General features: G+C 45.5%; 1 protein-coding gene across 1 annotated transcript in view; it reads right to left on the reverse strand.

Annotated features, from left to right (window-relative positions):
* Positions 1-12,832, reverse strand: part of LOC115114321 (5'-3' exoribonuclease 1-like) — a 26,492-nt gene extending 13,660 nt beyond the window's left edge. The window contains 29 exon segments of the mRNA XM_029642458.2: positions 117-186; positions 1,961-2,093; positions 2,261-2,317; positions 2,573-2,708; positions 3,152-3,241; positions 3,388-3,534; positions 3,642-3,757; positions 3,871-3,969; positions 4,303-4,416; positions 4,563-4,725; positions 4,893-5,024; positions 5,236-5,339; positions 5,446-5,538; positions 6,831-6,948; positions 7,046-7,215; positions 7,310-7,429; positions 8,254-8,410; positions 8,514-8,603; positions 8,804-8,961; positions 9,054-9,191; positions 9,362-9,429; positions 9,538-9,706; positions 9,897-9,984; positions 10,136-10,221; positions 10,695-10,805; positions 10,921-11,030; positions 11,184-11,281; positions 11,409-11,641; positions 12,410-12,832. Coding sequence (XP_029498318.2) covers positions 117-186; positions 1,961-2,093; positions 2,261-2,317; positions 2,573-2,708; positions 3,152-3,241; positions 3,388-3,534; positions 3,642-3,757; positions 3,871-3,969; positions 4,303-4,416; positions 4,563-4,725; positions 4,893-5,024; positions 5,236-5,339; positions 5,446-5,538; positions 6,831-6,948; positions 7,046-7,215; positions 7,310-7,429; positions 8,254-8,410; positions 8,514-8,603; positions 8,804-8,961; positions 9,054-9,191; positions 9,362-9,429; positions 9,538-9,706; positions 9,897-9,984; positions 10,136-10,221; positions 10,695-10,805; positions 10,921-11,030; positions 11,184-11,281; positions 11,409-11,641; positions 12,410-12,484 — 3,443 coding nt within the window. The 5' untranslated portion in view covers positions 12,485-12,832.
* Positions 12,833-14,429: the final 1,597 nt, after the last annotated feature.

Here is a 14,429-nt window from a genome sequence, read left to right on the forward strand (position 1 = left end):
AAAAACTCCGGTGCTTAACGTAAAAAATAAATAAACTATGTAATAGGAAACATGCGATTGATCGAGGATTGAAACACTTGACATAGGCCTATATGAAAACAGACACGAGGCTGTACCTGATCGTAAGTCCACCAGCAAACTCTTCATCGAAAACAACCTCATACAACACCTCGGCCTCCCGATCAGCTGCCACGGGAGAGAGGTTAAACATCAGTTTAGAGACTGTTCAAAGATGAGGCTGACCGCATGTGTGTTACACAGTGCATTCGGAAAGTATTCCACCCCTTGACTTTTTCCACATTTTGTTACAGCCCTATTCTAATATGGATTAGAGATGGCCTCAAAGGGGTGGAATGAAGAGGGTTAAACTACGGCCTTAAACCCTTTAAAGGGTTAATAAGTGATGCTATGATAAGCTGTAAGGTCTCCTCGGTGTGTGTGTTAACCTTTTATGGCTGGGGGGGCAGTATTGAGTAGCTTGGATGAATAAGGTGCCTAAAGTAAACGGCCTGCTCCTCAGTCTCAGTTTCTAATATATGCATTTTATTATTAGTATTGGATAGAAAACACTAAAGTTTCTAAAATTGTTTGAATGATGTCTGTGAGTATAACAGAACTCATATTGGCAGGCAAAATCCTGAGTTGAAATCAAAACAGGAAGTCCGAAATCTGAGCTTTGTCTGTATTCACCAGAGTCCCCAATGAAATCCCCTTGAGATATTAATGATGTTGCACTGCCTAGGGGTTCCACCATCAATAGAAATTATAATGAGACTTCTATGATGTTGGGGGAGTGAATGATAGCAGAATCAGTCAGGTGTCTGGCAGTCAGCCATTTTCTGATCACGCACATTCCTCATGGTATCCACTTGCGTTCCGTTGCTCATCAAGACACAAAGGAATACTCCGGTTGGAACTTTATTGAAGCGATATGTTAAAAATATCCTAATGATTGATTCTGTACTTAGTTTGAAATGTTTCTTCGACCTGTAATAGAACTTTGAAGTTTTTGTCTGAAGTCATGCTGGACCTGCACAAGCGTTTGGATATGTGTACCTAACGCTCTAACATAAGTACCTACGTGGACATAAATAATGGACATTTTCGAACAAATCAAACATTTATTGTGGAACTGGGATTCCTGGTAGTGCATGCTGATGAAGATCATCAAAGCGTAAGGGAATATTTATAATGTGATTTCTGGTTTCTGTTGACTCCAACATGGCGGATAATTTTATTTATTTTCTGAGCACCGTCTCAGATTATTGCATGGTTTGCTTTTTCCGTAAAGTTTTTTTAAAATCTGACATAGCGGTTGCATTAAGGAGAGTGTCTAGTTTGAGAAACAGACGCCTCAAGTCCTCAACTGGCAGCTTCATTAAATAGTACCCACAAAACACCAGTCTCAACGTCAACAGTGAAGAGGTGACTCCGGGATGCTGGCCTTCTAAGCAGTGTTCCTCTGTCCAGTGTCTGTTATTTTGCCCATCTTAATCTTTTCTTTTTATTGGCTAGTCTGAGATATGGCTTTTTCTTTGCAACTCTGCCTAGAAGGCCAGCATCCCGGGGTCGCTTCTTCACTGTTGCCGTTGAGACTGGTGCTTTGCGGGTACTACTTAATGAAGCTGCCAGTTAAGGACTTGTGAGGCGTCTGTTTCTCAAACTAGACAGTAATGTACTTGTCCTCTTGCTCAATGCTTTTCATTCAAAAACAATGACATTTCTAAGTGACCTCATACTTTTAATAAGGTAGCTTTTTAAAATTTGTAATAAATTAGCAAACATTTAAAAAATAAAATATTTTCGCTATGTCATCATGGGGTATTGTGTGTAGAATAATCAGGGGGGCGGATAATTTAATCAATTTTAGAATAAGGCTGTAGCATAACAAAATGTGGAAAAAGTCAAGGGGTCTGAATACTTTCCGAGTGTACGTTTGGGTGCGCGTGCGACCACTAACCTGCCTTGATGCCGATGACGGTTCCCCTGAGGCCGAGGGGGACAGAGAAGCTCTCTCTGACGTTGACCACTCGGTCAAACAGGTGGTACTCTGCATCCGGGTCAGGGACCACACCGTGCTGCTGCTCTAAGGGCTGGAGGGAGGGACACGCACACACACACACACACACACAGGTTAGAGAGGTGTGGAGTTGGAATTGTTGGAACTCTGAACCCTTGCGCTGTTTGGAGCCAATGTCATTTTCACTCACTCTCTAGAAAAACACACGCAACAACAAAAACCGGAAAGTGACGAACTCACCCTGAAGAGCAAACGTGGCTTCACAGTAACACGTACTTTCTCGCTGCTCTTCTTCACCTGAGAAACAGACAGAGGTAAGAGTCACTACATGAACATTAAAAAAGGAAAGTAGATTAGTTACTGACAGTAAAGGAAGGGCTGGTTGAGTAGTAGTCTGCATATGCAACCATCTATATTATTGATTGACATAAAAACGAGGTTAGAGGGGATTTCATGATAGAAAAGAAAGCGAGTAGGAGTAAATAAATGATCGACAGAGAGATGATTAACGGACAGAACAGCTAAATGATTGACCCCCCCCCACCGAGTTACCTTAGCCTTCACCACCTCCTCCTCGATCCGCTCCACGATGGCCTTGTCCAGGATCTGCAGGTCACATGACGCGCGGGCGACGTCGGCGACTGGGTGGGTCTTCAACCAGGAAGTGATCTCCTTCACCTTCTCCGCGCTGCCCGTAAAACCATCCCCATCACAACTACCATCACCACCATCTTCAGTATTCCTACAACTGTTATGATCTACCTCTGCCTTGTTACATATATTAAAACGTCCTCCAAGTGTTTTACATGAGCGTTTAAAGGCCCAATGCAGCCGTTTTCATCTCAATATCAAACCATTTCTAGGTAACATTTCAGTACCTTATGGTAATAGATTTCCATTTTTTTTTTTAAATGGTCAAACAGAAACAAACATTTCTCAAGCAAGTATTTTGGTAGGACAGTCGGAGTGGTCAGACAGGAAAAAAAATAAGTCATTGTGACTGCACTGGGCCTTCGAGATAACTGAACTTGAGTAAGTGTTACAAGCATACAGGTTTAACTGTTATGAGTGTATGAGTGTAAATTATGATTGTCGAGTGCAAATCTTAAAATGTGAGTGCATGAATGTTACCCGTTCTCGTACTCCGCAGGCCAGATGTCGTCCTCGTAGAAGACATCGTCGTGACTGTTCCTGGACACCAGGCCAAACACTTCAGAGAACCTACAGGAGGAGACACAATTGCAGGTTACACACGCACACAAATAAGAACACATGTACACTTTCGCAGTTTCACACATACAGACAACACAGTTTCATAAATGCAGAGAAAAACACACAAGGACACACACACACACACACACACACACCTATCCAGGTACTCAGACATCAGCTCCTCCACAGCGTCAGAGTAGAGCCACTCCTTCTCAGTTCTCTTGGTGTAACCTGGCACCTCCTCATTCTTCTTATTGAACTTCAGGTTCAGACCAACGTTAGCCTTCTGCTCCCCATGGGGACTGAGAGAGGGAGAGCGCGTCACATGGTTTATTCAACCTACACGGCTCTGGTCAAAAGTAGTACACTAAATGGGAAATAGACGTCCATTTGAGAGGTGTTCACTCACTTCTTCTTGGATCCTCTGCCGACGAAGATGCTGCCGGAGAATCTGGAGACGAGATAGCTGGTGATGCCGAGGCGAGAGGCCAGAACGTAGCCGGGACTGTACTTCACACAGTATTTCTACCAGGGAAGGGAGGGAGGGAGTAAGCTTAGCAACGGCGCACACGTTTGGTCATGTGGTGGGGCAGGGCGAGGAGGAGTGTGAAAGATGTGTCGTTTTGAGATTGACTTACATGCTGGTTCTGTATTAAGGCTTCCATCGGTGGTTCACAGGGCACCGTGAACACTACCCACACTCGTCCCTCTTCGATGACGTCACTAGACTCCTGCACCTATGTGTCCAAGAGCAAATCATGTTATTGAAAAGGCAAAGATATGCAATTCAACAGATTAAGCCCCCCAAAAATGTCCAATAAATCACATTAAATATTATTTCTCTTTATCACATCTAAAAGTGCATACATTTTACGTTTTGTTTTGACAAATATTTATTTGCAAGACTAGATATTCAAATTCAAGGTCACAAAAAGCAGCAAGCCTAAACCAGTACTCTTCAGCAGCAAGTGTACCAGTACTCTTCAAGAGTCCCCATTACTGATGATTCCAAGTCAATAAGGAAGTGTGTAAAGCTCAAACAGGAAGTAGAGACCGGAAGCGGTACAGACCTCTCCCATGGCTCCGTAGTAGGGGTTCCCCACCATGAACACTGTGGTCGTCGGGGGAAACAGCTCCTCCAGGGTCTGGAAGCGAGTCGACGACGAGTCAAAGGCCTTGATATCCTGAGAGAGACAGACAGAGAGAGAGAGCAAAGGAGGAGAGAGCGCAGGAGAGAAGAGAGCGAGCGAAGGAGGAGAGAGAGGAATGTGAGGTATGCGTGTGTAGTATGTGTGTCTTCCTATGTACATCTCTGTATGCGTGTGCCTACCTTGACAATGGTCTGGTAGGCGAAGGGCATTATCTGCTTGGACCACTGTTTCTCCAGGTGCACCTGTCCGCTCTGCCCAGGTACATACTTCCTGCCTGTCAGCAGCTGGGCATACAACACCACCGCCGTCTCATTCACCACGATGCCCTTACGCTTACTGAAACTGAGAGGAGAAGAGATTGAGATGTATTTAGGTAAGGAGGAGAGAGGTCTGCCAAAGTCCCCCACGGCCAAGTGGTCTTATCAGCTCTGACCACAATGGGACATCTTGGTTAAATAAATCTTACCCTTTGATAACAAAACGTAGGTTTTTAACAAACGGATCCTTACTGCTCAGTGATGCCCTGGACATCCTTCACCCAGTCCTTCTGCTCCTTGTCACTGAGGTAGGTGACCTTGGTGGGGGGGGGTGAGTCCTGGTCATACAGCTTCTGCACTCCCGCCGGCTCCTCCAGGAAGAACCTGAGCGGGAGGGGTGTGATGTAGAAGAAGTAAGGGAAAGGAGTGTTTGAGGTAGACCGATGAATTTCAACGACTCGGTGTTCTTCAAAGTAACGGTCGAAAGAGAAGTGAATGAACGGCAGAGCCAGAGGCATAAAGGGTTTTGAGTGACGGTCCGGGTATAATACTGCCATCTATTTTAGGCACGAGTAGAACTCAGCGTGATTCTTACTTGCTCTCCCCGTCAGACACCGCTGTCACCCTGGCCTCCTCTAGGTGGGGCCAGTTGACAAACAGAGAGCAACCCAGGACCAGGGCCGCCACATCGCCACACACCTGAGAGAGAGAGAAACAACATCTACCGTTTCTGCTCCAGACATAGACCCAACACAGTCGTCGGCTCTTCATAGAATCAAGACCGTGTGCACGCATCTACACTCACAGGTTCCTCTTTGCTACGTGTGATCTCCAGCATCATGTTCTCTCCTCGGCTGCTCTGCTGGAACACCACCACTCCGTGCTTCTTCTTATAGAACTATAAAGACGACGGGGGGGGCAAATCTACATATGAAACATAAACAGAAGTATTCCGATGCCAAGACGGCCAATACACAATCAATACTGGGGGTGTAAATGCAGCCACATTAAACAAATTAAAAAAAGGAATCTCCTGGTTTCAATGAGACCTCAGTTCAGAGGGGTTTGTACTACGGCGTGAGATTGAAGAGCGAGCTAAACGTTGGTCGACTCTCGTGGTTCAAATCGAGATAGCTGTTGACATGACCTGGGCTCACCTTTTTAGCCGTTGACGTGACCTGGGCTCACCTTTTTAGCCGTTGACGTGACCTGGGCTCACCTTTTTAGCCGTTGACGTGACCTGGGCTCACCTTTTTAGCCGTTGACGTGACCTGGGCTCACCTTTTTAGCCGTTGACGTGACCTGGGCTCACCTTTTTAGCCTGTTGACATGACCTGGGCTCACCTTTTTAGCCGTTGACATGACCTGGGCTCACCTTTTTAGGCAGGTACATTTCTATGGCAACGAACCCTTCAGAACCCTTCCACAGAGCTAACCTGCTCTGTGGCAGGCTATTTATTCTGAATGAAGTGTTTGGGCCGCGAGGCGAGGACCAATCAAATTAGGCTCCCTCGTCATTCTCCGGACCATATCGTTCTACACATTTAGTAACGAATGGGATTCATTTGAAACTCCACGCGATAAGTGTTTTGGGGGGGGGGGGGGGGGGGGTATAAAAGGCCCGTACATTGATAAACACAGTGAAGACCATAAACAATACCATAAACAATAGCCCATTTCCCAACATAGCCTGCTTAATTTGCAGGGTAACTTCTCTTTCATTGTGATTTTCGGGCAAAATGAAAATGTGACACCGACTCGCCAACGGATTGATGTTCTAGCCTCGTCTCAATAAAGAGTTCATCGTTCGACTAGCCGCGTGCGACATAATGGAACGTGAAGCTAACTGAAGCTGGCTAGCTTTAGAAAATCCTCAAAACAGATCTAGCTTGTATACCTCTCCGGCCACACTGCGAGGGCCTGGATTATTGAGTGACCGTTTACGTAACTAGATCTTGAGCTTGAAGCATCTTTATTGACAAATCATCTTGGGACTGTTGGCCACCTGTGCCTTGTGTGAAGACTGACTGTGGGGTGTGACGAGTGGCAGAACGCTGTCAGCGTGTTTCCTGAACAGAGACAGCACATGATATTATAGTGTTCCATTTTATTATACGTTTTGTGTTGCTCTCAGATCACGTGTTCCCGATTCACACTCCGTCTCATTGTCTGTCGGCCCGTCTATTGTACCTTGTGTCTGATGTGCTGCAGGGTGGGGAAGCCGAGGAAGTAGAGCTGGCTGCTGTTGTCGCTGCGCCCCACGTGGCTCAACGACACGTGCCACGCGTCCATGGGAACCGATGTCACCCTGGAAACCACCAATCACGTTACAGTATCTTAGCCTCGTGGAAGTAGTGTGTTCAGTGTGTGTGTGTGTGTGTGCGTACGTTCAGCGTGTGTCTCACCTGACATGGCAGTGCATGATGCTGGGGAACAGTTCAGGCAGGGTGGAGGTGTAAGGGTAGTCTAGCTCAGCGTGGTAGCTGTACACAGCACACTCGGTGTGGCGGTTACGGGCCTTCTCAGCCTTGGTCATGTGATCGTTATAAGGCTCCATCGCAGCGAGCAAACATCTCTGGAAAGGAAAACATGCAAATAAATAAGTAACGTCAGAATTTTTAAAAGACACACGGAGATGAAGTAGGTCACCGAATGACATCTGTGTGCACCTCGTCGATGAAGGGGATGAGCACCACAGCCTCCCACTCCTGCTGTTTCCCGTTGAGGTCCGTCTTGAAGTCCAAAGGGTAATACTCAATGATGCTAGAATTCTCTGATGTCATCAGGTGCTGTGGACAGAACAAAACGGAGGTATCGGAATGCGGGTGTGTTATAAGAAAGTGTACATGTCATAGGTCGCCACAATGCTGCTAAGCAGGTCTGCATGTGTGCGTTACCCTGTAGCTCTGGGGAAGCAGGTCTGTATGAGTGCGTTACCCTGTAGCTCTGGGGAAGCAGGTCTGCATGTGTGCGTTACCCTGTAGCTCTGGGGAAGCAGGTCTGTATGTGTGCGTTACCCTGTAGCTCTGGAAGCAGGTCTGTATGTGTGCGTTACCCTGTAGCTCTGGGGAAGCAGGTCTGCATGTGTGCGTTACCCTGTAGCTCTGGGGAAGCAGGTCTGTATGTGTGCGTTACCCTGTAGCTCTGGAAGCAGGTCTGTATGTTTGCGTTACCCTGTAGCTCTGGGGAAGCAGGTCTGCATGTGTGCGTTACCCTGTAGCTCTGGGGAAGCAGGTCTGCATGTGTGCGTTACCCTGTAGCTATGGGGAAGCAGGTCTGCATGTGTGCGTTACCCTGTAGCTCTGGGGAAGCAGGTCTGCATGTGTGCGTTACCCTGTAGCTCTGGGGAAGCAGGTCTGCATGTGTGCGTTACCCTGTAGCTCTGGGGAAGCAGGTCTGCATGTGTGCGTTACCCTGTAGCTCTGGGGAAGCAGGTCTGCATGTGTGCGTTACCCTGTAGCTCTGGGGAAGCAGGTCTGTATGAGTGCGTTACCCTGTAGCTCTGGGGAAGCAGGTCTGTATGTGTGCGTTACCCTGTAGCTCTGGGGAAGCAGGTCTGTATGAGTGCGTTACCCTGTAGCTCTGGGGAAGCAGGTCTGTATGTGTGCGTTACCCTGTAGCTCTGGGGAAGCAGGTCTTTGCTGGCAGCGGGCAGGACTCCCAGTAGTTGCTGGAAGGGCATGAAAGGCTTGCCCATGTCAAAGGTCAACTTCAGATGGGCTATGTTCCTCACATCTGACAGGAACGGGGCGTAGTGGTGAGGGTAATACCTAGGACAGAGGGAGGTTTTAGTACACGCGTGCACAGAAAGACAGTGGGACATGGAGACAAACAGAGGGACATACATAGGGACAGACAGAGAGAGACACTCACCAGCTCCAGGACTGGACTCCATGGTAATAGTAATGCAGGATCCACTGGATTCCCTCCACATAGCACAACGCCTGATTTGCTAGAAACTCACTGAAGACAATACAAACAACAAAAGTTTAAACGAGCGTCGTGCTCTACAATGCCATTGTCTTAAGTTATTAACTAGAAGAATCATACAAGTTCAGCTCCGTTTGGGGAAACAAACTTTTCTAAGAGCATTTCAGGATCGTTCGAGGTTGTGGGAAAATATTTTGAGTATTTTGGGGGAGACACTGGTGAGGTATACTAACTCTGAGACCACCTCCACTCCCATCTTGGTCATGTAGTAGGTGCGTTTGTACTGTCTGAACTCTGCCTCAAACATGTCCTCTTCTTCACCATCCTCCTCAAAACCTCGACCAGGGACTCGGTCCTTCCCGCCATCCAGAGTAGTTAGACGCAGAGAGTCCTGCACACACACAGAGACATTGAATATGGATTTCAAGACACGCATCTGCATTTGAAGGATCTCTGCGTGTGCATTGCAGGCGCATGTCTCACCGGGTCTTTCCTCCTGGCGTCCTTGCTGTGAGCCTCCTCTGCTGCCAGTCCCGCGGCCTCGTTCAGGTACTTGTTGCCCACCTTACTCTCAAACCACTTGAGATCCACAAACACCTCGTTGAAGTGCTCCCTGTCAAACTGGGGCAGAGGAAGAGAGCGGGAAAAGGGGATAAAGAGGAAGGGATGAAGAGAGAGATTGCAAAACAGGTATCAAGAGAGAGAAAGAGAGCAAGACTGGCGTCACAATCAGAAATGCATTGTAATTAAATAATTCCACTGATTTGTGGATGTTTACTGGTCTCTCCCACCTCGGACAGTTTCTCCAGGTACTTCTCAAAGTTGCCCAGGTTCAGGTGGCCATTCTCATTCAAGTACCCTGCATGGGTCAAATATAAAGAAGCGAATCAATTTCTCCAGCCGGTACGCAAATAAAACGTATGTGTGGATTGTGTGTTGTCCGAGTACGGTGTGTGAGTGTTCTCACCTCCCAGCGTTGGCAGCACACTGATGTAGGTGCGGTAAAGGAGAGGCAGGGCGTCTTGGTTGATGTGAAGATGAGGAAGGTGAGGGATGAAGTCATTCCCCACCAGGAAGCCCATTAGGATCCAGTCGTCGATGATTCGCTCCAGGTCGTACTCAAACGAGATCTTGTTCTGTTAAACAACCAATCATCAGACATCTTACTGTGAGGACCAACCAATCATATGACATTGTTATTCAAACCATTCATAGAGAATTGATACTGTGTGTTAGTCACTTATCAGTAAGCAAGTAGATATGCATCTACTGTATTTGTCACACTGAAGCAGAATTTTATTCTGTGGGAGTATGCGTTTGTCTTACCTTAACTTCAGAGAACTCGTAGTCTATGTACTCCCTAAATAGTGACAGGTGCAGTAGATGGAAGGTTGTCTCCTCTGGAGCTGTTATTCTGCAGGAGGGGAATACATACATATAACTCTGTCTCACACACACACACACACCAGACACACACACACAAACCAGACACACACACAAACCAGACACACACACACAAACACACAAACCAGACACACACACACAAACACACAAACCAGACACACCTCTTCTGGTTTTTCTTTCCTCCAAAGCGGACCTCTTCTCTGAGTAGGGAGAAGTGTGGCTCGTGGCTGGTCAGACCTAACATCATCTGTAGTAGAGAAAGAGACTGTAGTTAATACAACACACCTTCATTAATACGTATGAAACAACAGTAGAATTCTGTCACGGTAATTGACTGATTACAGCAAAGGGCGTCAAACTAATTTTGCCCCAGTGACCGCATTCTGACTTCAATTTGGTCTTCATTTCTATACAATTTCGATCTGGTTTTAGTCACTTAAAGTATATTAAGTTCATCCCCCTCCCCAAAATATAAAAATATTAGTATTTTAGTATATTAGTAACTCAACCCATCTGCAGGCCGGATTGGAGCACGCTTGCGGGCCAGATCTGATTTGCTAGCCATATGTTGGACACCCCTGGATTACAGACATACATAGACATTCACATCTGCCACCATATACATTCACATCTGCCACCATATACACATCTCCCTAATGTCACACACACACTTCCCGACACACATTGATGCCGTATCTCCCAAACCCGCGGGCCACCCACCAGGTCAGCATCCAGGCCATAGAGACAGTGGCGTGTGTTTGGGTCGTGGCCTGGCTCTGAGTTTTCACTGCGGATAAACTCCATGATCTTGTGTTCTCCTTCTCCTGGAGTCTGGGAGGGAAACAGAGGGTCACAGACACAGACAGTTACAACGCATGTACAGTCAATGTCACTCATTCACATATGACATCTAATCAAACAAAATGTGCACACTGCCCGTCCTCACCTCATGTCCGGAAAGGTAGACGTTAACTCCTTTCCAGGCATTATCTGTGGATAGTTTGCTGTTGACAAAATACTTGAGCTGCTCCTGTAGCCTGGCCATGAAGTCCGTCCCTACAGGAGAGACATGATGGATCGTATTCAGTAGGCACAAAACTGAAGAACAGACTAAAACAGGAAGGACAACCTGAACCCCTAGGAATTGGATGAGAGGTATGAGTGGACAGATTGGTGGAGAAGTGATGGATCGTGTAGGAGGCTACATACCAGGTGTGATGCAGTTGGAGTCAAAGCGGGCCTCAGAGGGTAGGACCTCTCCTTTCTCAAGGGCTTTCTTTATCTTGTCCTCTGCTTCTTTGGCCGACCTTCACAAGAAACATGTAAGTGACTGATTGGTTGATTGAGTTATGACATTGCGTGATCCATCGCTATGCCACTCGGTCACAGACACAGCACATAAAGTACAAAGGCAGTTGTTATCATGATCTTTACCGGAATCTCCTGCCTCTCTGCTGGTTCATCTTGGCCCGGGGAGCCACTCCGTCCACGGCCATGAAGAACACCTTCCTGGGCTTGATGATCCTGAACAGCACCTCCAGGTAGTGGAAGATGTCCGCAAAGATCTTCTCCTCCGAGATACGGAAGTGGACGTCCTCATCGTTGGGGTGGGAGCACTGGTGGATGATGCCATTCATATCCAGGTAGAGGTTGTCAAACTCTGGGATCTTTAAGAGAGAGGTAAAGGGGTGTGTCAGACAGATGGGCCGACTGCTCTGTCTACTATCCATATAAGAAGGCAATAGCATCAATACTTTAATAATGGAGGGAGTGTATTTATGAGTTGAGGATAAAAAAATAAAAAAGATCTAGTGGGATTGATTGGAAACAGATATGGACTCTTGGTCAATATTCCACTAATGCATCTTGCACACCTGCCAACAAATGTGGGCTAATCTGGCACTGGTGATCTCGGTAGTAAAACTGTTACATCTGGTCGACGACTACAGTATTTGTTATTCAGAATAACGTTATATTTACTTGACAAACCAAACAAAGCATAAAATCAACTCCGCCTCGATAAAGAGAACAGAATTGAGCGTTCCTCAGCTAAACTAATATAGGCCTGCCTTATTCACTAGGCTATTTGTTATGACATCTAACTGGAGCTGATAGCAAGTAGTAGTAGCACGCAAACTAGCTAACTAATTAGCTACCTAGAAGGTAAATTGAGTCAAACACGTAGCTAAATGAGTTGGTAAATATTAATGTACCGTCAGTTAGCTAACTGCAGGTGTAATTGTAAATACAATACGTTGGTTTATTAATAATAAATCATAGCTATGAGTAGCGCGTAAGGGCAGAGTGGAGACATCGATACGTGAAGGTGAAACTGTTATGGGCCTGCTATATTTAGCTTGATAGCTTGACTAGTTACCTGCAACAGTAATATTCGCTTACTAGGTAGCAAAAAAAGTAGGCTACGGATATCATACCTGATGTTCCTTGACAACTTCACTCAGGCAAGGGTATCTTTCAGAAATCCATCGGTAGAATTTCGGCACTCCCATCTTGACCACAAACTCTTAATTTGGGGTTAAATTAATACAAATGCAAGGGTATGAGAGATGCGTAAAGTAACATGAGAAGTTGCTTCTGCTTACTGGGGGTTCCGTTCGATAGAATGGAACTGTACAGCCAGTAAAACAGTCCGGGTGGAATCAATGACGAAATAACCAAAATGCCAGCTCTCAAACAGAAAATAGTAACACAGGCCTACTCTGTGACTGATTCGCTAGTATTTTAACAACTATTAATAAAACACGCTTTATAAAAATAAATAAAAATTCTAACAAATATGGCCTTTGTTTTTCTTTTCGTTTGACGCGTTCATTCCTGTGCAATCATTTTAAAAATTCCGTCGAGACTGGCAGTTAGTATTTATTGGTTCCACGTCAGCACAAGGAAAGAGCCCATCTCCAATCATTTAAATATACACTAGATGTCTAACAGGGGGTGCTGTTTTGAAGTCTTCGCGCCTCCATCTTGGCACTCGCCCACCAATGTAATGTTGTGGGAGCTTTAGAAATGCATTTATTTTTGTCTACATTTGTTAATGTCCACGTTTATTCTATTACATACACCTTTGAAAGTACTCATGTTACTTTCCCCATTACATCAAAAACATACTTAAATGCATATAATTTTGTCCCATAAACATTTAAATGAAATACTGTAGAATTCCATTCATTCCTTCTGAACGCGATTATGGCTGAGTGGTCGCTTCAAAGCCTGTCATTGACCAATACATAACATTAGCAATCCAGGGTTATATACAGAATTGGATAGTGCTCTCTCTGAATATTATTGAGGGGATTGCGCAGCAAGAGCCCCAGTTTAGATATTCGACATACTTCTTCTTCCACACTCTACTCATCCTACACCGTTTAAGCTAGAAACACCGTTCAAATGTCAAAACGTGCAGAATGGTCTCGCTCGAGTATACAACGTTTTGATATATGTTATACTTTTTACGTTATTAAACTTTTCGGCATTTTTTTCCCCCAAATACGCTAACATGTTATTTCTCACTATTCTAAGGCTCCCCATTGTGTCATCATCACTTCCAACTAACATTTTCTAAGGTATGAAATCTTCATCTACTTCTCCGTTTCGGATTCGGAATCATGCGTGCCAATGTGTAACTAGAGCCGTTTTAGTAACCCATCGCCTGTCTCTTTCTAGCTGCTGTTATTCATGTCAGAAGCTAGCAGATGTATTATTTTCCAGACAACTACCGTTTTTACCACTAACCCAACAATTAGACAAAAATATTTTGGAATGAAATCTTCCTACACTTCTCTGCTTGTCAAATCCTAAAAACGGTTTAGAAATCGTGTGTACTAATCTCTTGGTAGAGCAATTTTAGTAACTCATCGCCTGCTCGTTTCTAACAGCTCTGTGTTGTTATTGAGATTCCATAACGGAACCGTTGCTAGGACACGTGGGCCAAAATGATGAGAGAGAAGTGACCACAACCACACAACTTTTGACCTCAACCTCACAACTTCTGACCACATCTAGTATCCACAACCATACAATTACATACCACAACCACACAAATGCTTACCATATCTAGTGACCACAACCACCCAATTATATTCCACAACCACACAACTTCTGATCACACATTTAACTATTGACCACAACTACAGAACCACATAACATCTGACATCAACCGCACAACTTCTAACCGCAACCACACAACTTCTTACCACATCTAGTGACCACAACCACACAACTATTGACCACAACCACACAACTTCTAAGCGCAACCACACAACTGCTTACCACATCTAGTGACCACAACTACACAACTATTGACCACAACCACACAACTTCTGAACATAACCACACAACTGCTTACCACATCTATTAACCACAACCACACAACTATTGAGCACAACCACACAACTTCTGACATCTAGGGACCACAAACACAATTTCTGACCAAAC

Source organism: Oncorhynchus nerka, linkage group LG9b, assembly GCF_034236695.1.
Source record: "Oncorhynchus nerka isolate Pitt River linkage group LG9b, Oner_Uvic_2.0, whole genome shotgun sequence".
In the NCBI taxonomy this organism is placed as follows: domain Eukaryota; kingdom Metazoa; phylum Chordata; class Actinopteri; order Salmoniformes; family Salmonidae; genus Oncorhynchus; species Oncorhynchus nerka.